A 22977-nucleotide genomic window follows, 5' to 3' on the forward strand; every position below is an offset into this window, starting at 1 on the left:
TATTTCTTACCTCAGCCCATATGAAGTAGGAATAGAACCCACTTGGAATCCATGTTGGAGTATCCCTAAACACCCAAAATCACAATATTTCAACAATAACTACCCAAAAACGTGTAACAGTGGGAATTTCAAAAACTGGGCAGAGATGGATGGAATACTTACCACAAAACTTAGATAAAATTGTAGAGAATGAGAAGAGCGACTCGTGGCCGCAAACGGCTCGTCAATCGGAGCTCCGTAGCTCAAGTTATGGTGGTTTGAAGATCAAAGAGAGTTAGGTTTTCTCTCTTCCCAATTTCAGCGCCCAACACCCCTTCTTTTGGGCAAAATGAGCTGAAATCCTCGTAACTAATATTTATATATATTGGATCTTGGGCCCACTTAGGTTCGGTTCACTTATTTTTATCCGTTGGCCCAATTTTGGACCAAAACCTTTAAGATTAGCGCTCTAAATCGCACTTCAAATATTTCTACCTCCCCTAATTATAATTTCTCATTTCTTAATCCTATTTACTCATAATCAATTTTCTCAGTTGCAGTACCAGACAGGTCTCAGCCGGTACTGCCGGTCAAAATTCCACTGTGCGCTTTTACGCAGAAAACTATGTCTTCCGACTCGGAAAAATTCACTGAATCCAAATATCATATTTAAATCATCAAATTCTAATTGCCAAATCTTCCAACTATATTCGCTCCTGCTTAACTTATTATTTAATTAATTTCGGTTAGACCGGGTATTACAAGATAGATCAGATTATTAAAGTAATAAGAGAAATGACATTCAAATTTACGCGTAAAATTTATAAGAGGTGATTATCTCAGGAAAATATATATTTATAACCCAAGTAGAAGATTATTAGGAAATTATTATTTCTTAATATATTTTGGATAATATATATATTAATTATAATCGCAAATTAAGTAATTTTATATTAAATGACTTATATAATGGTGATCTCATTTATTATCATAAATGTTGAATTAAATAAGTCTTTATTACTTTTGATTTGGATAAATAACATTAAAATTATATATACTATTTTATTTGAGTTTTAGGGTTTAATGAATGTCACACTACTCAAATATAAATAATGACTTCAGGATTTTGGTCTCCAACACATCAAATTCGCCTTCGTAGCTCTTTTTCTACAGTAAAATTGTGATTCATTCCTATCAGAAATACAGAAGGTTTTGGTTGACGAAGATCAAAGAACCACAAGAGCCAAGCTCTCTGATCTCAATCATACTCTCGAATGAAGAGACGCTTCCGCGTTCTTAGTTATATTTTTTAATGATTTAATATGAATGATCTTGAGATTGAGAAATCCTAAAATTTTCAGCTAAAATAGAAATTTTATCAAATGATAATAAATAATTTTATTAAATTAAATTATATTAATGTGATCATTGCATGATAAAGAATGCTAGAGAAATAAATAAATAATATTTTAAGAGTATAGAAATATTAAATTGTCATTTCAATTTATTTTTTTAATCAACGATAATAAATATCTTAAATTAATTAAATTTTTACAAAAATTATACATCTAAAACTATTTCAATTTTTCAAAAATATTTTGAAAATTCAATGGTTCAATGAGAGGTTGACTATTGAAAATTTTTATATAATATTTTTAAATTCGTATTTTCAATAAAAAAATGTACTTAGTTCTATCCATTCTAAATAATTATATATTCACTATTACTTATCCATCTAAATAATTCTAACATTGATAGAATATTATTTTTAGATACAAAAAATTTAAAATATATTTATTTTATTTCAAAAATTAATATTCATATTTAACTTAGAATTCCAATAAATATGGCAAAAAATATTATATTTTTTAGTTAAAAAATAAAGTAAAATATCTATAAATATATTTTTGTACTTTAGCTTTAGATTTTTCAAAAAAATTTGGCAAGTTAATGAAATCAAATCATATTTCTATAACATATATAAGAATGTATATTACACATAAATAAAAAAATAGGTATAGTAAGAACAAATACATAAATTAAAATAAAATTTATAAAAATAAGAACCAATAAAATATTGAAGGAAAGAAATATAAATAGAAGAGAAACAAAATTATTAGACGGAAGAGAAATAATTTAATAAATTTTATGTCTATATAAAAGAAGAATAAAAAGAAAATATACAGTACCTTATTTGATTTAGCAATATTTATGGGAATAAACACATAGAATAAGAGAATAAAAAATAGTAATAAAAAGAAGCTAAACATCTGAATTAATATAAAAAAATAAAAAACAATAAAATAATGATAATCTATCATAATCTTAATCTTTTAATATAATTAATTAATAACAATATAATTAGTCTATCATAATCTTAATCTAATCTTTTAATATAATTAATTTTAATTAAATAATCAAATAAATTGAATATAAATATGTCTAATCTAATCATATAAAGAAATAGTAAATTTTCTACAATTAGACATATTATATATATATATATATATATATATATATATTGGGAATAAAATATCACTTTAAAATGAGATTATTATTATTAATGACATATAAATATTAAAATTATATTAATACATTAATAGAAATACATTATTATAAAAAAAATTGCAAGAATTAAAATAACTAAAATTTATTAATTTTAATTAGTTAAATTAACATAAAATAAGAAAGAGATGATTAATCAGATTAAATAAATTAAAAAATATTACTAAATAGTAAATGTCACAATAATTATATTACTAATTGAAAAAAAATTAATTTAATCAGAGAAAATTTTTATTAAAAATTGACAATTAAAGATCATCAATGAATAAAAATAAATAGGATATAATACATTAAAAAATAATTTTGGTAGTATAAAGAATAAAATTAAATTATTATATATAATTTTTATTTTTTACCTTATTATGATTGAAGTTAACATTAATGGTAAAAAAACTAATTTTAAATAGTCCCAATTTGTATTTTACAACACAATTAAAGCACAAATCATAATTTTTTATTTTGTGATTAATCAACATTTTTTAAATTTTTTGGTTAAGTCTTCTGTATTTTATAATTGATAAATTTTTTCTACAAAATACAAAGTATATAATTAATTAAAAAATCAAATAAAAGATAAAAAAATAGAGTAAACATTTATTTTGAAACTAAAAATTATTTGTTAATTGTGATAGAAATTTTAAAAATTTGTATCTTATTATATAATCAATTTTGTTACTCACTTTAACTTTATTATTTATTTATTGTATCTAAAAAAGTATATAATGTCACACTTATTCTAAAAAATTTGAAATTCTTCAAATACACGATATAACATATAATTTAAGAATAATAAAATAAAAATATCTAGAATTTTATAATAGTATTTAAAATTTTCAATGGCGATAATACAAAGTGTTTAAATCGATCAAATGAATTCAATAGTTATTCTTTGCACATTTTATTTAAATTTGAATTTTAAAATTTAATTTGTATCTTTTTTTTCCTAATATAAATTATTTTTGACAAAAAATAGAGAAAAAAATTTATTAGACCAAAAAAATATCTTATTAAAAAATTATTATAAGGAGATTTATAATTAGAGAAGAAAAGAATAAAAGTATTAATAATAATTAAGAAAAAGAAATGAAACTTGTATTAAAGAATGTTAGAAAAGAAATAATAAAGTTCATATTAATAATAATAATATTGAGGAATGATGTTGCTGCTTTAGGCTTCTAACCTTCGTTTTTGGCCATCTTTTTTCTTTTTTTTGCTTTTTTTTTAAATTATCAAGTCATAAGAAAATAAAGAATAATTCAAGAAAACGAAAACAGTAAGATCAAAAATAGTAAGATCAATAGTAACTATACAAATCAAAATACATAGGAGAAAAATAAACTATTATATGATAGAATTAACATGAGTATATTTCATCATTAAATAAACAAAGTTAACGCACAACAAAATTATTATAAAGAGAAAAAAAAAGAAAAAAGAGTTAAAATATCCAAAGTGATAAAAAGATTATTTTATAGAAGACTATAAAATAATGAACTTCTAACTAAATTAAATTGTATTTATTATTATTATTAGAAAGGGTAAGAGAGAGCAGTAGAAAAAATGTTTGTGTGTATTCAAGTTATGTAGAATGATACAATATACATAGAAGGATATTTATTGGTGGTAAGAGAATCGAAATAATAAAGACGTAATATCCTATAATAAATACTCAGATATGTTAAATAATGCTAATTGATCCTAATTATACTCTAACAATTATATTTTGATATACATAATATTAAATTGTGTGATACTTATATATCTAATCAAATCAATTAGTTGATATAATTAATCCACCGTAATAAATTATATTTAATGAGTTAAAAAGAAATAAATCAGAAAATATTCTAAAAAGCATGCCACGTCAACTTTATTATTAAGTACAAAAATTCGATTTTTAATTTATATAATAGATAATAGATAATAGATAGATAGATAATAGATAATAGATAATAGATAATAGATAATAGATAATAGATATAATAGAATAGATAGATATCTCATTATTCATTATTTTAACTTATCTATTATATATATATTTTTTATATTTACCACTCAATATATTAAAATATAATTTATATCTAGATAGGAATTACATAGATATTTAATTAAAAGAGCATTTATTTTTTTAAAATATAATAACAGTTTTAATTTCTTTGATTTTTCTTTTTACATTTTTTTTGTGTTTTTTAAATAAAAGATAAACCTATAACAAAAATAGGAAGAGATGGTAGTATTTATTGAAGAGAAAAAAAACAAATATAATTAAAATTCGTACATTCAAAATATGTTTGAACAGAAAAATGAGATGAGACATGAGAACACACAAACACTTGGCTTTAATGAATCTGTTTACACTATTCAACTCAGTGTTCTTTAGCTTTCTGCTTTCTTCTCTTTTATTTCATATAAATTTATCAGTGCATACATCATATAGAGTATTTTTTAACTGCGTCCTAATCCATATATTATCTTTGCTAAACAAAATATAAAAGAAAAAAAGACCGTAAATAAATTAAAGTTATTATTATTTAAAGAGAAAAGAATAGATTAGTATTTTTTATTTTAAATTAATTAAGATCTAAATGAAAGATAACGTTAATTTAAAAAGTTAAATTAAAATTAACTCAAATATTGATATTTAAATTATAAAAAAATTGATTTTTATATTTTATAAAATATTATACTCGCGGTAATTATAAATATGACACTACTTAAAATTAAATAAATTGTATAAAATTCACCTATAAAATTCTGTACCAAAAAATGAATTTAATTTTAGTATATTAATAATATAAAATATTTTATATAATAATTCAATTCAATTAGATTTATCTATTTAGATCATTATTGAAAAATAAATTTAACATACCGACATACAATTACTTTAAATTAAGCAACAATTATCAATATTATATAAGGGATACACTATTTCACTAAGAGTGACTGCCATAAAGAATAATTTTTCAATTTTCTATACTAATATTGGAAAGTTTATATAATACTATATAATAATATTATCATTATCAATACTATATGATATCAAAAAAAATTTACCGTGCTAATATAATATTATTAATATTATATAAATCATCTTTGTATTTATTTTTCTATGCATATATAATATTTAATTAACACATTAAGACATATATAATATTTTGTTAATACATATATAATATAAAGTGATTTACAAATTATTTTATTGAATATTATAAATTAGAGTGATTTATAAATTATTATTAATTTGTATATAATGTATAATTAAATTTAATAAATTCAATTAGAATAAAAAAATAAATTATTTATTTTATTTCAGATTTTATAAATAAATAAATTAATTAACTAATATAACAAATTACAATTAATGTAGTAAAATTAATTAAATAATATATAGGGCAATTTACGTTTTTAAATTGTTTCAACCCCAAATTTACGCAAATGCATTGTTTCAAAAATGGTTACGCAATTACGTTGTTTCACTATATTATATAAACCACTACTGGCAGTAGCGGTTTATAATTGCACAGAAACCGCTAGAGCCTGCAGCGGATTCTGTTCAAAAAGTGCAGCATGGAAACCGCGGCAGCCCATCGCGGTTTATGTTTGAGAGAAGTTGGTCATAAACCGCTGCTACCAGCAGCGGTTTATGTGCGTGGGGATGTGTGCGTAAACCGCTAGAGGCTATAGCGGTTTACGTTAAGTATGCATGACTATATAAACCGCTGAGCCAGCCGCGGATTATGCAATTGGAGGTTGGGAGAGGAAATTCTAGAGAGAGGTCAGAGCAAGTTGAGAGGGGGTCCGAGGTATTTGAGCTGCGACTTCCAGCGGGATATCATGGCAGAAGACAGAAGGAGCATGTACCGACTGAACAGTGTTGCGCATGTTGCCGGTTCCATTGGTGACGAGGTTAGTTAATTATTTTGGTATTTTTTTAGGCTTAGCAATTTTTTAGCTAGAAAAAATGATATGAACGCAAGCATATACGGATTTTATAGATTAGTCCCTTTTAGTTTTAAAAATAGTATGAAGGTAAGAATATAAAGAATTTTTTTTTGGAATTTTATTGTTTAAGATTTGTAATACTTTTATAATTGTGGGTGTTATCTAATAAGTTAAGTTTGTTGTCATTTGTGCTATTGTAGTAAGTATTTTACAAATTAATTTCGCTGGTTTATTGACTACTTATTTATAGATTTTAGGGATTAATTTGTTTACCGGTCAAAAATTTGTTGACATTTTTAAGATATGTGTTATTATTAGATAGGGAATTTCGTTATGGATTGGAGAATTTAATTGTATTCTGTATTTATTGTGCTGTTTTTTGCAGCCCACTAGGTATATATACAGTGTGAGACGGCAACAGAATATGCCCATGCATGATAGGATCATCCCGTATTTAGAGAGGGTTGGATTGTACCATTTGGCCAGACTAAACAGCCATTGGTTCTGGTTGGATGAGCCATTGGTTAGTGCGATCGTTGAGAGGTGGCGTCCTGAGACGCACACGTTCCACATGCCTTTTGGAGAGTGCACAGTGACATTGCAGGACGTGGCTTTTCAGCTTGGGTTGCCTGTCGATGGGGAGGCTGTGAGTGGTTGCCTTGGTGAGTTTGATACATATATTGAGGGTGGTCGACCAGCCTGGGAGTGGTTTCAAGACCTATTCGGTGAGCTGCCACCACCGAATAAGGTCAAGCAGATGACGGTCCACTTTACATGGTTCCACGAGAGGTTTAGTGTGCTACCACCAGATGCGAACGAGGAGACAGTTCGCATCTACGCACGTGCCTACATCATGATGCTTTTATCTACTCAGTTATTTGGGGACAAGAGTGCGAACCGGGTACATATACGGTGGTTGCCATTTGTGGCGAACCTTGATGAGATGGGGCGATATAGCTGGGGTTCGGCTGCGTTGGCTTGGTTGTACCGATGTATGTGTCGGGTAGCAAACAGAAATGTGACTAACCTTGCGGGTCCCCTCCAGTTGCTACAGAGTTGGATATTCTGGCGTTTTCCCTCGTTGAGGCCGTCCGGGTTTGATTATTTCTCTTTTCCACTGGCATCCAAGTATGGTTTATGTTTTTTTCACAGGTTAAAAAATTTATGTTGTGTTCCAGAACCGGAACCTCCATGGGCTGCACCTATTGGTATATCATCTTCACTGTCCCCACCAATATCGAGCGGCTCCTCATCGGAATCATTATCACAAAGCGCATTCTCAACTCGATCCGGTCCAACCTCAAACTCAACCTCAGCACGTTCTGGCTCGATAGGTAGAACTACCGCTGCTACCACAGGCAGTGATATCGATGCACCGCCCCGTGTGGTCGACTGAGGACCCGGTGCCGATGCCCCAGAGCTATCCACACGATCTTCCAACTTCGTAAACATCTCAGGTATCCTCACCTCCGGAAAACTACGCCTGCAGTGAAACAAGACCTGCAGGTCTTCATCCGACCCTATCACAAAGGTCTCAAACCACACACCGGTTGACACAACGGTAATGGAAATCTTGTAAAACAACTTTTTAACCTGCTTCGTACCACAGGTACCAAGCTTCTGTAGTATGCTGAGCTTAATCTCTGTCAATGTACTTGAAGCTCGAATAAAAATACTAACCGGTTCTTTATCTGTGAATTTCACACCGTGGTGTTTGCTCTTTTGAATTTTTCCAGAGCAATGGACCAAAGCCACAAAACTATCCTCCCCATCCATTTGTGAATAACACTCTACCTCTCCACATTTTGCCCCTCCATGGTTTATATAGGGAACCCAATGACACAGAATACACGTAAACCGCTATGGCCACCAGCGGTTTACGCACGCATTTCAACAAACATAGACCGCTGCTGGCAGTAGCGGTTTATGAAGAACCATAAATAAACAGAATCCGCTGCAGGCTCTAGCGGTTTCTGTGCAATTATAAACCGCTACTGCCAGTAGCGGTTTATATAATATAGTGAAATAACGTAATTGCGTAACCATTTTTGAAACAATGTATTTGCGTAAATTTGGGGTTGAAACAATTTAAAAACATAAATTGCCCTAATATATATTATAATAAATTATATTAATATTTAAATATCTAATCAAATCAATTAGCTGATATAATTAAATCATGGTAATAAAATGTATTGAATGAATTAAAATAATTAAATCGAAAAATACTCTCCGGAACATGCTACATTAACTCCATCATTAAGTGCAAAAATTCAATTTTTATATAATAGAATAGATAGATAATTATATATTTTTTAAAAAATATTTTTAACATTTAATTATATTTAATTTTATTTTTAATATTTTTAAATTTTAGCAAAATTACTTTAAATATTAACTCCATCTAAATCACTAACAAAGCTAAGTGATCTGACAATTGAAAATTTGACGTGGCAAAAATTGGTAACAATAGACACAAAAAAAAGTGAAATTACATATTTGCCTCTTTCCCCCCAATTAAATGTTTAACTTTCTCTTTTCTTCTCTCACTCACTCACTCCCTCACACCACACCCTTTCATATACCCTTTCACTCACCCATTCTTTGTAAACAACTAAAATTAGGGGAGAGACACATCTGACTCACAGCGACAGGAGGCTATCATCGGCAGTTCCAAGTGCACCGATGACATGACCCGTAGCAGAAAGGAGATGCCACATAGGCGCTTCTTCAGACCATCTCCAGTAAAGAACTCATCCCAATTCTTGTTTATGACACATCTGTCATAAAAAGTAACTCCACATCAACTTTTGCATCATAAACAAAAAATAAGAACTCAAAGCATTTCTCTCTTCTCCATTAGGAGGAACTAACTTTAGTCCCAGTTGTAGTCCCACTTAATTAATTAATTAATTAAAATACTTAAAATCAATGTAAAATTAATTTTTTTGAATAATGTAATTTCACTACTAGAAAACTAGTTATTACAGACGGATATTTTCGACGAATTTTATCCCACGGAAATACAGAGATAATTTCAGAGGGATTTTTTGTAGGAAAACAAAAAAAATAAATTAGCATAAATTACAGACGGAAAAGAGAATCCGTTGATAATTCCGTCAGAAAAATTAATTTTTTTCCGTGAAAATGGTTACAGACGGAAAATCCGTCTGTAATTAAATAGGCAAAACGCTGCATTTTATTAAATTATTACAGACAAAAAATCCGTCTATAATTTAAAATATTCCGTCGGAAAATGTTCATTTAAACCTAACTCTATCTCCCCTCTCTCGAGCTCCATTCACATTATACACAACTAAAACCAACTACTTCCTCTCTCCGTCCATGAGCTTCTTCCTCTCTCCGTCCACGAGCTTCTTCCGCCGCTGCCGTCATTGCTCGCATCGCAGATCTCTCTCTGTCATCCCTTGTGTTGCATGAGCCCCCTCCTTGTGATTCTGTTGCTTAGGGTTCAATTTTTCTGTGCCAATTTTAGATTTATTAATTTTTCTTTGCAGTTTCTATCTTCTTGTTGTTGTTGATGTTGATTGAGCTTCTTCTTCCTGTTGCAGTTTCTATCACATGCTGGTATCTCGAAACCGATGGTAATTTTGCCTTTTCCATTCTCTTTCTTCTTTTTAAATGTTTCTAATTTTCAGCTTAGGGATTTGATCACCTATTTTGAGCTTGTTTCACGATTCTATTCTATTTTTGATTTTTTTTTGTGTGGATAAATGCATTGCTTTCAATTATTCATATTTTTCGTTCTTATACAATGTGCGAAACACTTGGATTTCAATTTTATATATATATATATATATATATATATATATATATATATATATATATATATATATATATATACTTGAAGAGGCTACTGAAACTTTTCAGTTTCACCATTGTAACGCTGGTTTAATCTATTTCTTCTCATATTGCACATTCTTAATTAATCAGTGTTCAATTCCTATGTTTATGTATGGTGTATTTTTCAGGTGATTGATGTATTAGTTAGCCTCTTCTGTTGTTCTATTATATCTGCAGAGACGTTGTGGGATGGTGGTTGACTTCTATGCCAGTTGCTTCCTTACAGTGAGTTAGAGTTCAACAACAACCACCTTAAGATGGTGTTTTGCTCTTAATAGGTACATCAGTGTTTTGCTCTTAATACGACAGTTGCTCTTTATAGATTTTGGTTCCATGTTTCTTATTTATTTGTTTCTTTATTTACTTATTTGAAGTTTGAAATTGGATTGCAAGATAAGGAAAATGTTTGAGGAAAAGAGGTGTTACAGGAGGCTAATCTGATTCAATCTACTCTTATTGTCAATTATCTATATTTCCATCTCAATGTGTTCCTGTCCTAAATAACATTATTCATCTTTTGTTGTTTAGGAAGCTTGTAGACAAGATTGCAGCTTCTGGGTACTATGTGGTTGTTCCGGACTTCTTTTATGGTGAATCCTATGATCCTCAGAATACTAATGACCTTTAGGAATTGGGAGTTAGTGATGGCGTGGGTGTAAAGTCTTTAATGCAACTTGTGTTAGTGATTAGATAAATAAAATAAAATAGAATAGAAGTTACTCACATAAATGTTTGATAAGCAATAAGCAATAAGCTACTTCGGACCTGTCTCAGCTGCCAATAAGGTTAGAAATCAGTATCTTTTGTCCATATATGTATTTATTGCTGTAAATCAATGGCTTATTGAATTCTATTTTTGGCTGCAGTTTTTCTCATCAAATGGTTTTCCTTGCCCAAGTCTCCAGAATCCTCCTGATCACTTTGTAAAAATTATTAACAAGGATTTTGAACAGGTAGGTAGAATATGAATCAATCTAAGATCTTTACTGAACAACAATTTATTTTAAAGGTTACAATGATAGGTAGAATAAAAATCACTCTAATATCTTTCTTGTTTTGCTTGATGGATTAAGTCTAGGTATAGCTTGCCACTTATTTTATGCCTTCAACTTTCTCTGATTTCTCATTCATATGAAGGTAAACAAAAACAACCCTCCTACCCCCAAAACACACATTCATTCATATGAATGGAATTTATGGAATGAAAACATAAGGTGGAGATGCTTTGATGTAAAATACTTGTTATATAAGTAGACAAGCATTTGATTTTAAATAACTGCATTATTATTGATCATGATAGTTTAGGTAAGTTAGTTTTAGTTTTAGGCCTGTAATATCTTATATGTACTCAAATTGATTCTTAACATATTAAAATAACTTGCTGGAGGTGAAAGGTTGGATCAAAAAATTAAAAAGAAGAGATTTGTTGGAGCTGTAGGAAATAGAGTCATGACTGGTGAAAGAGATGTGAAACGATCTGCTCTTCCAAAGGCAAATGCTGATTTGAAGATGCGTTTTTATGATACACAGGGTTTCAGGTAGTTTGTCTTATTATAGATTTCAGGACTTAGGTTTTAGTTGTCATGCTAATACTGACCAAATAGTTTTTTTGAGGATTTATTAGATTTTCCATTAATGATGATATATATGGAGTAATTTCACACACTGGTTTTCATCTAACAGAATTTGTTAATGGTAGAAAATATCATATGAATAATTCTATGCTTTTTGTGTATGTTAAAACTGAATGGATCATGGTCATGGTATTGAATCAACGTCACTGTTATAGGGTTGAGTTTGCTTTTTTGTGTTATCATTCTTGTCTTTCTTACTCTAAGATCAAATATTGTGTCTGTCCGTACTCTGTATATGGGCAATTACCTTATGTTCAGGAAATCAATTTAAGTAGCTGTTTGTCTTTTGTTCTAGTTGATTTCAAGACCAGTTGGTGGGAAAGTCTGGTGTTACCCCCAATCTTTCAACCTCTTTCATTGAGACACTTGAAGCCAATGAGCTTCTCAAGGTATCAATTTCAATTTCCCTGTTAATTGTGTTGTTATTTTTATTGGAGGAACATGCTTGAGAGATTGTCTCGCTTCAGTATTGTTATGCTTGCCATGTGTTTGATGAATTTCCTAAGAGAGATGGAAAAGAGCGGAACTTGTTTTTTGTGTTTCCTTTTTCCAATTCACAAGATTTAGGTACTTTCCTCTTGGATTGCTTATGAAATTGGGTGTAAGTTTTCTCATGTTTTACATTTGTAATTGGTAGTATTTTTCCTTGCTTGAAGTTGTTAGTTATTATTAAACCACTGTTTTGTGCCTAATATAATTGATGAGTACTACTTGTATGTACTACTTCATGACCAATAATTATTTTAGATCATTTTCGTTATTGTATATATTGTACTTATCCTTTTAGATCATTTTCGTTATCATTTTAGATCAACAATTTACTTAAAGACATAAACATGCAGGTCTTGGTAGGTCAGATGTATTACAGTGGTTATGGTGTTCCCAAAGATGACGAAAATGTGTGTTCTTTCTTTTATTTTGGTTTCTTCTTCTGCACCTGCAACAGCAGTAGCGCCCATCACCTTTGGCTTCAAGAATTTGATGGAAACTTTCACTGTTGATGTGCACAGAGCAGAGAACAGGCCACTGAACGTGCCTTTGATTGCACCTTTTACCGTTGCATCATCAAGGTTGGAGATGGTAGAGAACGTGGCCATTAGAATTGAACCCAGCAATGACTCTGTGGGATGGGGTGAGGCACCAATTCTGCCTTTTGTTACTGCTGAGGACCAGAAAACTGCCATGGCCAAGGCTTCTGAGGCATGTGCCTTTCTCAGGAGATGTCCTTCACTGACACTGGGTTCCATGTTGGAGGAAATTGCTGCTATTATTCCTGGCCATGAATTTGCTTTTGTGAGTGACATTCAGTTAAACTCTTCATCTTCATCATCATATTAATTTTTTCTACTCATTCTAATGTTTTCCTTTTGTACTTTTGAAAGGGACGTTTTGCATGCCCCTTTGCTACATGAATTCATATGGCTTTAAATTAACTACGATCCTTTTTATTATTGGTAATTAAGGAAATGAAACGAGACTTGTAAAATTTGAGAAAGTTTTAGTCTTCAATTAGACATTGTATTTTGTTGTATTTATTTGGTTGACTTTTACCATTATGCCCTGCTTTTTGCGCCTAAAATTTCTGCTTTGATTCTTGTCTTTGGTTGCTTTTGAGAAAATGTGTTGTTTCAAGGTAGCTTAGATTGTTTGAAAGTTGCTAGCTTTTCTTGTACAGGAATCAATATCAAAATGTACAAAGGAAAATGAATCTTGTCCTGGTGCTTTCTAAAGGATAATTCAACATTTTTCTTTCATAGTACATAATTTTCTCTTAATACTACTATAGCAATAAAGCTATTTTCATTCCGTTGGTTTATGTAATGTTAAAGAAACTGGGTTAATGGAAATAATAATAATAATAATAATAATAATGGAATGGTGGAAGTTGCAAAGAATAATAAGAGAGGACACAATAATAGTAGTAAGCAAACTGTTCATAGGAAATCCATTGAGACATTTGGTCAAAGAACTTCACAGTACAGAGGTGTCACAAGGTTAGTCAAATTTTTCACTTTCATTTTCATTTCATTATTAATTTTATCAACTATTTAAAACATACTTTTATTTTGCTTTTTTGGTTTTTATTTTATTTTTTGCCTTTTTATTTAAATATATATATTTTTTAACATTTTTTCCTTTTGATTTTCTTCTATTAGGCATAGATGGACCGGCATATATGAAGCACATTTGTGGGATAATAGTTGCAAAAAAGAAGGGCAAACTAAGAAAGGAAGACAAGGTAATTTGTGAAAAAAATAAAATAAAATAAAAAATTATATATTCTTCATTTGTTGACATTTTAAAATTTATTTGTTTGAATTTCTTCATTATTTTTTTCCCTTTTGCAAATATTTTTTGTCCAATTAGTATGGATAGTTATGAGCTGTTTCCAGTTTTCACTCTAACTTTTTCTCTCTCTCTTGTGAATATCCAATGTTCACATTGTGGATTACAAATTCAATCAAGTGAACGTTGCATGATATAGTTTAGTTGGGTAAGTTCTTAACTAAAGACTTTTATTTTCAACCATCTTCTTGTGATTGCTAATAAGTGTTTTTTTCTTTTTATTTTTTCTTTTATATGAATTGATTAAAGGTGGCTATCATATGGAAGAAAAAGTTGCAAGGGCTTATGATCTTACAACCCTTAAGTATTGGGGACATTCAATACACATAAACTTTTCGGTATATTCTATAGTTTTGTTTCTATTCTAATTATTATTCTTTCTTTTTTCTTTTATTTCATATTTATTCCAGTGATATAAAGATGCTATTTTTTTCATTATTAGAACTTGTTATGTTGGTTGTGCAATTGGGAATGTGATAAGGATACTGTTAGAGAGGGCAAGCATATTTTTGGTGTTGCTCACATTTTTGCATCATTCATTGACATTTTTAGTGTGAGTAAACTATGTTCGTATTTTCTCCTTGTTCTTATTTTATTTGAATTTGCTGAATCGATGGTTTTGATCGGGTGATTTCTCATTGCAGCATGTGATTGATTTGTCTAGAAAGGAAACCTTTGTCCGCATCACTGGTAAGTGTGTTTCTCTTTCCATTGTATTAAGCTATAAACAAAGATTCTTATTACATGGATACTTTATTCTATAACAGTTCTATAGCCAATTTCAATTTTTTGGGGTATTTGAAACTCCTGCCGTATATTTTTTACTTTTTTCAAGATTATGATTGGACTGAACGGCTGATGATCTCCTATTTTATGAAATTGTTTCAAAATACTGAAAATATTTATTTCTGTGATAAAAGAGTAGAAATAGGATTATATAGGAAGCTAAAACTACTAGTAGATAAGTTTGCACCAAAAGAACAACAAAGGTAAAGGAAAACAGAAAATGAAAATCTCCATATAAAACAAGATACTGATACAATGTAATAGTTTATGATGAATCCAATATTTTTAATTAATTTCTGTCCTCTACATATGCACTCTCCTGTGAAAATGGTACCTACTAGCATAGCCGAAGAATTCGCTGGCGTAAATGTATGATGGAAATGATATGACATTTGGGATATCATCAAGAATGGCTAGCGTTGTTTTAATCACTCTGTGTGTATTTATGTAAAAATTTCACAATGAAATTTTGATAATTAACTTGGCACTATTGTCTTTGTTCTTGATACATTGTAAAAACAAAAAAATTTCAATGAAAATTTGATAATTAACTTGGTACTATGGTCTTTGTTCTTGATACATTGTAAAAACTAAACACCATGTTTGGTTCTATTGCTAATATCAAATACTGGTTATTTTGAAATACTATGAATGTTTGGATACAAGTTAGATAAAAATTAGATGAAAATTTGTATTCATTAAATTTATATTTATTTTGTATGAAAACTGGTTTATTTTGCAATAGAAAAATCTAAAAAAATGTTTTACCTTACTGACGGATTTACAGACGAATTTTCCGTCTGTATTTAGAGTTTGGAATGCTTTCAAGGCTCCAATTCCGTCGGAGAATCCGTCTATAATTACAGACAGAAAATCCGTCAGAAAATTCGTCTGTAATTATCAACAGAAAATCTGTCGGAAAGTTTGTCGTCCTCGAAATATGAATGGAGAATTTACAGAGGAAAAATCCGTCGGTAACTAGTAAAAATCCGTCGGTAATTTTCCGATGGAAAAAAATTCGTCGGTGAATAATTTTCGATGAGCTTTTACAGAGGGACAAAATACGTCTGTAATTTTGTCGGTAACCAAAAATTCGTCTGTAATAAAGACTAAATCTGTCTGTATTAATTCATTTTTTAGTTGTATTTAAATTTATAAATTTAAAAATAATTTACTATTAAAAGATATTAATATTAAATAAATTCATATATAACAATAACACACAATATATAATTCGGGATTATACTAATTTGTAAAATTACTTAATACAAAGAAAAACATAATTAGGCTCTATAGTTAACGACAAGTATTGTGAAATTGCCATATGTGTTCAATCAAGTCCTCTTTTAATTGTCTATGTTGCTGCCTATTTTCAAGTTAGGCATTTCTTTGGAGAAATTGATGGTATGATGCAAAATCTTTTTCTCCCAACTGAGGTTGTGATAAGCCATTTTCGACATCATCATACTCTAAGCATTGAGTAAAATTTTCTGCATAAGTGTCTCTTTCATCCTCAACAATCATATTATGCAATATAATACAAGCTCTCATTATGTTGGCAAGCTTCTTCTTTTCCCAAAAACGAGCTGGACCACGTATAATTGCAAAGCGTGCTTGCAACACTCCGAATGTTCGCTCCACATCTTTTCTTTGCCCTTCTTGGTATTGTGCAAATAACTTACGTTTCTCCCCTTGTGGCTTTGAGATTGATTTGATAAATGTGGCCCATTCAGGATAAATATGGATGAAAATGGAAAATGTGGTGTTTGTGAATTTTGATTTTGCGGTTGGAATATAGGAAATTGATTATTATAAGGAGCTTGACAATTGAAATTAAAAAGATTTTGTGGATTTAGATTTTGAAATGTATTCGGTAGTGTGAAGTTTTAATTTGGAACTTGAGAGTTTGAGGTTTGAGATTGTTGGGTAGTTGGAATTTAAGGAAAGTTTTGTAAGTAATTGAAGAAAGAGTTGAGTTGGTTTGAATCCTTTTTTTCAAACAAAAAATAATATTAGCAAAACTTTGATTTCTGGAAGAAGATGAAAAAGAGTAGTAGAAAGTGTGAGAATAGAAGTGTATCTAAGTGGTATATATAGAGTAACAAAATATAATTTATTAATAATAATGGTAACATAGTAACAGCTAGTTTTCAACAGCTAATTTTGCAACGGTTAGTTTTGCAACGGCTAATTTTGTAACGACTAATTTAATATAATAATATAAATAATATTCAATATTAATTATGACAAAAATAATTAATATAAATCATTAATTAAATAGAAATTTGATTATTTAATCTAATTAATTATTATAATTATTATTAAATTAATTATGATTTAATTATGATTTAAATAATTAATTAAAATAAATAATTATATTTTTATTTAATTAATTATAATTTAATTATTTAATATAATTATTTATTTAATTATAATTTAATATCTAATACTAAACTATTAATAGAGGGTTGTCAGGTAGTGGAAATCCACCGTGTCATGCTAAAGAGAGCTTGAGAGTTGGACATTTTATGGTATTCTCTAAACAGTTAGTTCATGTGTGGTCTCTCATTCGATCATTTATTTTTTTCAAGTAAACTTTGCTTCTTAAAACAACTTCTTCCTTCAATTAATTCTCCTTCGTCTTCTAATTTAATATTTATTTCCTCTTCACCTAATAAGTATCAAAAACCTAAAATTTTAAATTTGAATGGCGAAAAAAGGATATAATTATAACCCAGCATTTATTGTTCAGTTTGTATAGTTGCTTCAATGTCTTTAATATTTTCTAACAACTCCTCCTCTTATTCTCTTTCACTCCCAATAATGTTATTCACTCTTTTATTTCAATTAATTTTCTCTTTCTTTTTTTTTACCTATTTTTCTAATTTTTAGTGAATTTCAAATTTTGAATTTAACTGCCATACATCATACGAATCACTCTTACTTATTTATAACCCCTTAATTTTATTATTCACTGCAATTTTGTGATTGCTCCTCCATTTTCTTATTTTTCAATTCGTTATTGTGGTGGTGATGGAGGGCATTGTAAACAGATAGCATATTTAGAAAATTTGAAAGATTCTCCAGTAAGCTTCTTGGTACATTTTTCTCTCTCTCAAATTCATGGTTTCTTTTCCGTTTTTATAACTGGGTTTACGTCAAATCTTGAATTTTTTGTTTTTGTTTTATTTCTCTCTTTGCCTCCTATTATACCACAGCGTGGTTGCAATTGTTACGCTCGGTGAAGAGCATGGTGGTGGATACAGGGGAGGAGGCAATGGTGGTGGTGTTTGCTACAACTGCGGTGGGAAAGGTCACATGGCCACGGAGGAGAAGACTGTTCATCTTTTCCTCTGCTGTTAACTGCTTTTCCTACGACCTCATAGAGACTAACATTTTGTCTTCCTGGTATGATATCTCATTACCCCTTCTTTCCATCTAATTAAATTGTATTGAGATTAGATTTTGGAGAAGTGGTAGTTGAGTTTGTAGCAATTTCTGAACTAAAAGCTTTTATTTTTCAGCTCTTCTATTTTTTCTCTGATTCCTAGCACAATGTTCAGAAAACTCACGGCCAAGTCTAAAAACAAGCTTTGATTACTTTCGATTTCATAAATTTTCAATTTTGAGGATGCATGCAACTTTGGATGTGAACATTTGAAAATGTTACTATATCTTAAATACAAATGGGGATTCTCTGACTGAACCAGTGAAATTCAAATTCCATATGGACTTTTCTCTTAGGGTTGCGCTAGTGTACAGATCAAAGTTGATACAGATATACAAATTTGTTTTCACTTAGTTTCACATGTCGACACGTGTTGGTCCCTTGTTGCAGCATGTTGCTGGCGCAGTGGAGGTGGCGTGAGCTCATGGAAGGTGCAATGGAGCCGGCTTGCTGGATGTAGCCGAATGGGGTTTTTATCGTCCCGCGATCCATTGGAAGGAGGCTCGCGACATGGTCCTTGTCTAGGGCCGAAAAACCAAAAAAGGTTGGAACCCAGCATTTGGGTCTTGGCTTCGACCATCTCATAACATCGAAGGAAGCCCTAGGTGCAGTGAGGAGGACCGTCGTCGCTGGTGTTGTTGCTGCCGCTCCTGTCGGTGGCGCGCAGGATCTGCCCGTGGTCGAAGTGGTCCGAGGCGGTGAAGGTGCTGGCCCACTATGCGAAGCCCCAATTTTGTCATGGTAGGTGAGGAGTGGGGGACCAGCGACTCGTCATCCTGGTAAATAAGGAGCTGCGTGGACCCTATCTTCATTCATCTTCCATAATTGGAATTTAATAATGGGCAATGGTATAGGATTAACCAGGACGTGAATGGTGTCATGTTCTTTGTTCTGTGAGTGTATAAGTGGGAAAATATAGTAGATATAAAATTAGTTAAGAGAAGTAATATTTTGATGCTGGGGTAATTAATTTTGAAATCCAATTGTAAGAGTAATTAATTTTTTGGAAAAAAATATGTTGCAGGAGGCAAAGAAAACAAGGAACAAGTACTGTAATTAGAAGCTAAACAACTATAGAGTATTTAGTTTGGTGTTATCCATGATGATTCTTGGTTCTGAAAATGGTTAGACTAATATTAATAGAAAATATTGTCCCTACTAACATTTTTCACTTTTAAGGTTACCATCCCAATTAAAATTCACTATATAGCTCATACTGAATACTGATGCTTTTGCATTTCTACAATGATATGATTATATGAAGAAGTGATTTTTTATTCCATACATTTAACTAGATTGTTATCCATTTAGTCACTCTCTTAACTTCCTCATCCAGTATTACATATGGTGTATGTATGAAATTGTCCCATGTGAGGAAAATAAATGAAACAGCTAGCTGCCTTGGAAAACATACAAGTGTCCCTACTTACCAATATTGAATTGAATTTCCAATTCTTCACCTTACATTGTATTTCTCCACTGCTGTATAGTTTTCATTTAGTTTAGTTTAGTCAAAGATGTTTACTTATTACTTTGGGAATTGACCAGATGGTAGACAGGATAAAGAAGGTTAGATTTTTTGTTTCATGCCATGTATGGAATTCACAATGAAGCTTGTATAGGAGGTATAGTAAGATATTCAATAGAAGAAGTGATATTGTAATACATGTTATTGGTTAAAGTATCTTAATTCCTGTGATAATGAGGTGGAGAGGGTGTTTCACCCTTTCGTTAATAGGTGTGACGAGAACCGCTTTGTGCCGAAGATGGGCTTTAGCTTGTTAAGTGTTTTTGTTGATGTTATTAGTTAAGAATAGTTACAATTGATGAGCTTTGGTGAAGGTGGTAACACCTCCATGAACCATGTTTTGCATTGAACCCAGAAATAGCTGAATTAAGTTTACTCAGTTAAGAAAGACAGTTGATGGTAGCTAATTTGCTGATGGTTTAGTTATGCCCTTAAAATTTTTTTCTTTTGTTGTGAATGTGTGGTTGGATTCACCAATTACTAACATTGTATTCAATTATAATGAGTTGCTTTTTGTCAATTTGAAATAGTCCTTGTTCAATTCTATCTTAAAGTAGATTCAATGCAGTGGTTGTATGCCTTATTTGTGGAAGTGAATATTTCCTCCGTTGTATATTTGTGGTTCTAGTTTTTAGTGTATATCTACTACGATCATGAGTTTCATTTCTTTGATTTTTATAGATTCAGGGTAGAATGTTGCACAGCGTTGGCCGATGGAGTTCAACCGTATCTTCGACAGTGAAGGTCAAGACTCGGATGGGGACAGTTCAGATGATTGTTTCGGACATTATCATGGTACTGACGAAGAATACGATGAAAATGAGGTCTTTGAGGCCCGAGGTGGTTCCAAAGCAAGGGAAAAAGGTGTTGGTGATGGTGTCAATTGTAGGGGGGTCTGGCGGTGCAAATGAGGAGGCAGGCAGCGTGCCAAGCCAGCAAGTCTTCGCGGATGACTTCCTGGGCAGAGACTTTGCAACCGAGGAGGATGCTTATGCTGCGTACAAAGAGTTTGCCAGATTAAGGGGTTTTGGAGTTCGGAAGGGAGATGTAGCTCGAGTTAATGGGGTTTTGGTCAGAAGAGACTTTCTTTTGCCATCGACAAGGGACAAGACATCCCAAGCACTACAACCGTCCTGAGCGAGTAAAGGAAGAGAGGCTCGAGAGCCGGACGGATTGTAAGGCAAAGTTGAAGATTTACTACGATTTTTTTGACTTAAACCGATCGGTTCGGTTTGGTTCACAGTTGGCTCCTTCAAGACCGAACCGAGCCTAACATTATCTGAAGTGTGTTTCAAATTGTGTTAGTTTTCTTTTTTTGTTAGCCATTTTAAACTGTATTCCTTCGTATGTTTTACTGTTGGATTAAGTTGAAATTGTCCTGAATTCGAACGCCATATACTATTGTTATTTTAAGTCACTCAAGGTTTTAAACTTCATTTTACAGTGACTTAACTTATGATTATTAGAGTTTAAAAACCCGAAGTAACCGACCGAACCGATTCGCTGTCGGTTTTCTTCGGTTCATTGTCCATAACGCAGTAACCCAACTTGTTTCCATCACTTCAGGACCGTATAGGCCGGTTCAGTTGTTTTACGGTCCAAAACAATAACAAACCGACCAAATTACACCCCTACAACTAATATCCTTCTTCTTCAATGAGCAAATCTCAGATCAAGTTATAGTCACCAATAACCCCTAAATTCATTAATTTTGGAGTTTTCTCCCGAATGGTTCGGTTGAACAGATTTTTATCGATTCTAAGAAGTTTTCACATGCTTTGACCGACTTTGACCGGTTCTAACTGACTTTGACCAGTTTTGTTCCTTTAGCTATTCCAAGATTGCACCAGACCAGTTGCGAGTCTGGTCCACCAGTTTTTGCAGTCGAACAGGCCGGTCCGGACCGATTCTTACAACTATGTCGATTCATTTAACCTTTCTCGCCTTCCACCAAAAGCCACGTCGTCTCTTTTCTCCCGGCACTCCTACTCTTCGGTCACATCATCCAACAACGAAGAAAGAAGGAAACGGAAGGTGCAGAAGCTATGGTGGGTTCTAGAACAAAAGGCATGTTCCCGCATCCAAACAACAAGAAAGGGCTAATACCAAGAGCCTAGTCACACTAAGGTCAGAGCACATCAAAAACTATTTTCCCTCATTTGTACTGCAGCAAGGATACAGAAGAAATCTACCAAGTCTCAAGCACAAAACAAGCAATGAGGGAGAAATCAAAGTCAAATCCGGACAGTAGAAGATCCACAGTCCAAAACTAAACTTCGAGCCAAACCAAAACTCTATGTGCTAGATTCAAGAAACTTGAAAAAAAAGGATGAGAACGTATGGGTAACATGCATGCAATAGATTCGGATCTCTCTCTCCTCACTGACGAAGCTGCTGCAGCTCTGATGCAAGACAACAAGACAGTATGGGTTTTGAACTTACTTCAACCTTGGAGGCTCCACTCTTCTATAATAACAGTGAATGGCCAACGGTTGAATGCAAGAGGGTAAGAACAAAACACAGGATTCACATCTCATTGCTGCCTCAGTTATTTGAGTTCTTCTCCTTGATGGTTCTCATTTATTATTTCTTTTTCTCATTTTGGTCTGTCTGAGTCTCATCAAAATTCTCCAAACATGGTGAGGTTAGTCGAAAACTGCCAATGAGAGGTAAAGGACAGTGACTTACACTTGGAGAAAATGCCGTAAGATGTTCCTGATTTTCTTTATACATCTTTCTATTTTGTTTCATGATCTTATGGAGATTCCCTTGCAAGTTGAGTTATCACTTGGCTGTTGAAAGCTACGATGAGTTCTAGTCAAATTCAAATTTGGTCAGAATCTGGATTAGTCCCAGATAGGATTTGGTAGATCCTATTCAAA

General features: G+C 31.2%; 3 protein-coding genes across 25 annotated transcripts; all 3 read left to right on the plus strand.

Annotated features, from left to right (window-relative positions):
* The first annotated feature begins 6381 nt into the window (after positions 1–6381).
* Positions 6382–7590, plus strand: LOC112803457 (protein MAIN-LIKE 1-like). The gene is made up of 3 exons (XM_025846952.1): positions 6382–6453; positions 6875–7481; positions 7535–7590. Exons 1-3 carry the CDS (start codon positions 6382–6384, stop codon positions 7588–7590), a joined length of 735 nt encoding a protein of 244 aa, XP_025702737.1.
* A 2161-nt stretch (positions 7591–9751) lies between these two features.
* LOC112801250 (small ribosomal subunit protein uS11-like) lies at positions 9752–19731 on the plus strand. Of its 23 annotated transcripts, none has more exons than XR_011882004.1 (14): positions 9752–9959; positions 10062–10094; positions 10482–10631; positions 10882–11138; positions 11220–11306; positions 11792–11891; positions 12283–12376; positions 12998–13981; positions 14144–14226; positions 14454–14481; positions 14583–14671; positions 14776–14886; positions 14978–15023; positions 15461–15680. XR_011882004.1 is itself a non-coding variant. In XM_025846953.2 (8 exons), exons 3-8 carry the CDS (start codon positions 14594–14596, stop codon positions 19025–19027), a joined length of 540 nt encoding a protein of 179 aa, XP_025702738.2. In that variant the 5' UTR covers positions 13648–14226; positions 14454–14481; positions 14583–14593; the 3' UTR covers positions 19028–19731. The 23 variants fall into 23 exon arrangements, 1 of the variants encoding a protein (XP_025702738.2); XR_011882005.1 differs by having other exon boundaries at positions 15466–15680; XR_011882011.1 differs by having other exon boundaries at positions 9782–9959; positions 10531–10631; positions 12998–13280.
* Positions 19165–21489, plus strand: LOC140184686 (uncharacterized). Its single transcript, XM_072237126.1, has 2 exons — positions 19165–19308; positions 20777–21489. The coding sequence occupies exons 1-2, from the start codon at positions 19285–19287 to the stop codon at positions 21230–21232; spliced, it is 480 nt and encodes a 159-aa protein (XP_072093227.1). The 5' UTR covers positions 19165–19284; the 3' UTR covers positions 21233–21489.
* Positions 21490–22977: the final 1488 nt, after the last annotated feature.

This window comes from Arachis hypogaea, chromosome 5 (genome assembly GCF_003086295.3).
Source record: "Arachis hypogaea cultivar Tifrunner chromosome 5, arahy.Tifrunner.gnm2.J5K5, whole genome shotgun sequence".
NCBI classification, from domain to species: Eukaryota; Viridiplantae; Streptophyta; class Magnoliopsida; order Fabales; family Fabaceae; genus Arachis; species Arachis hypogaea.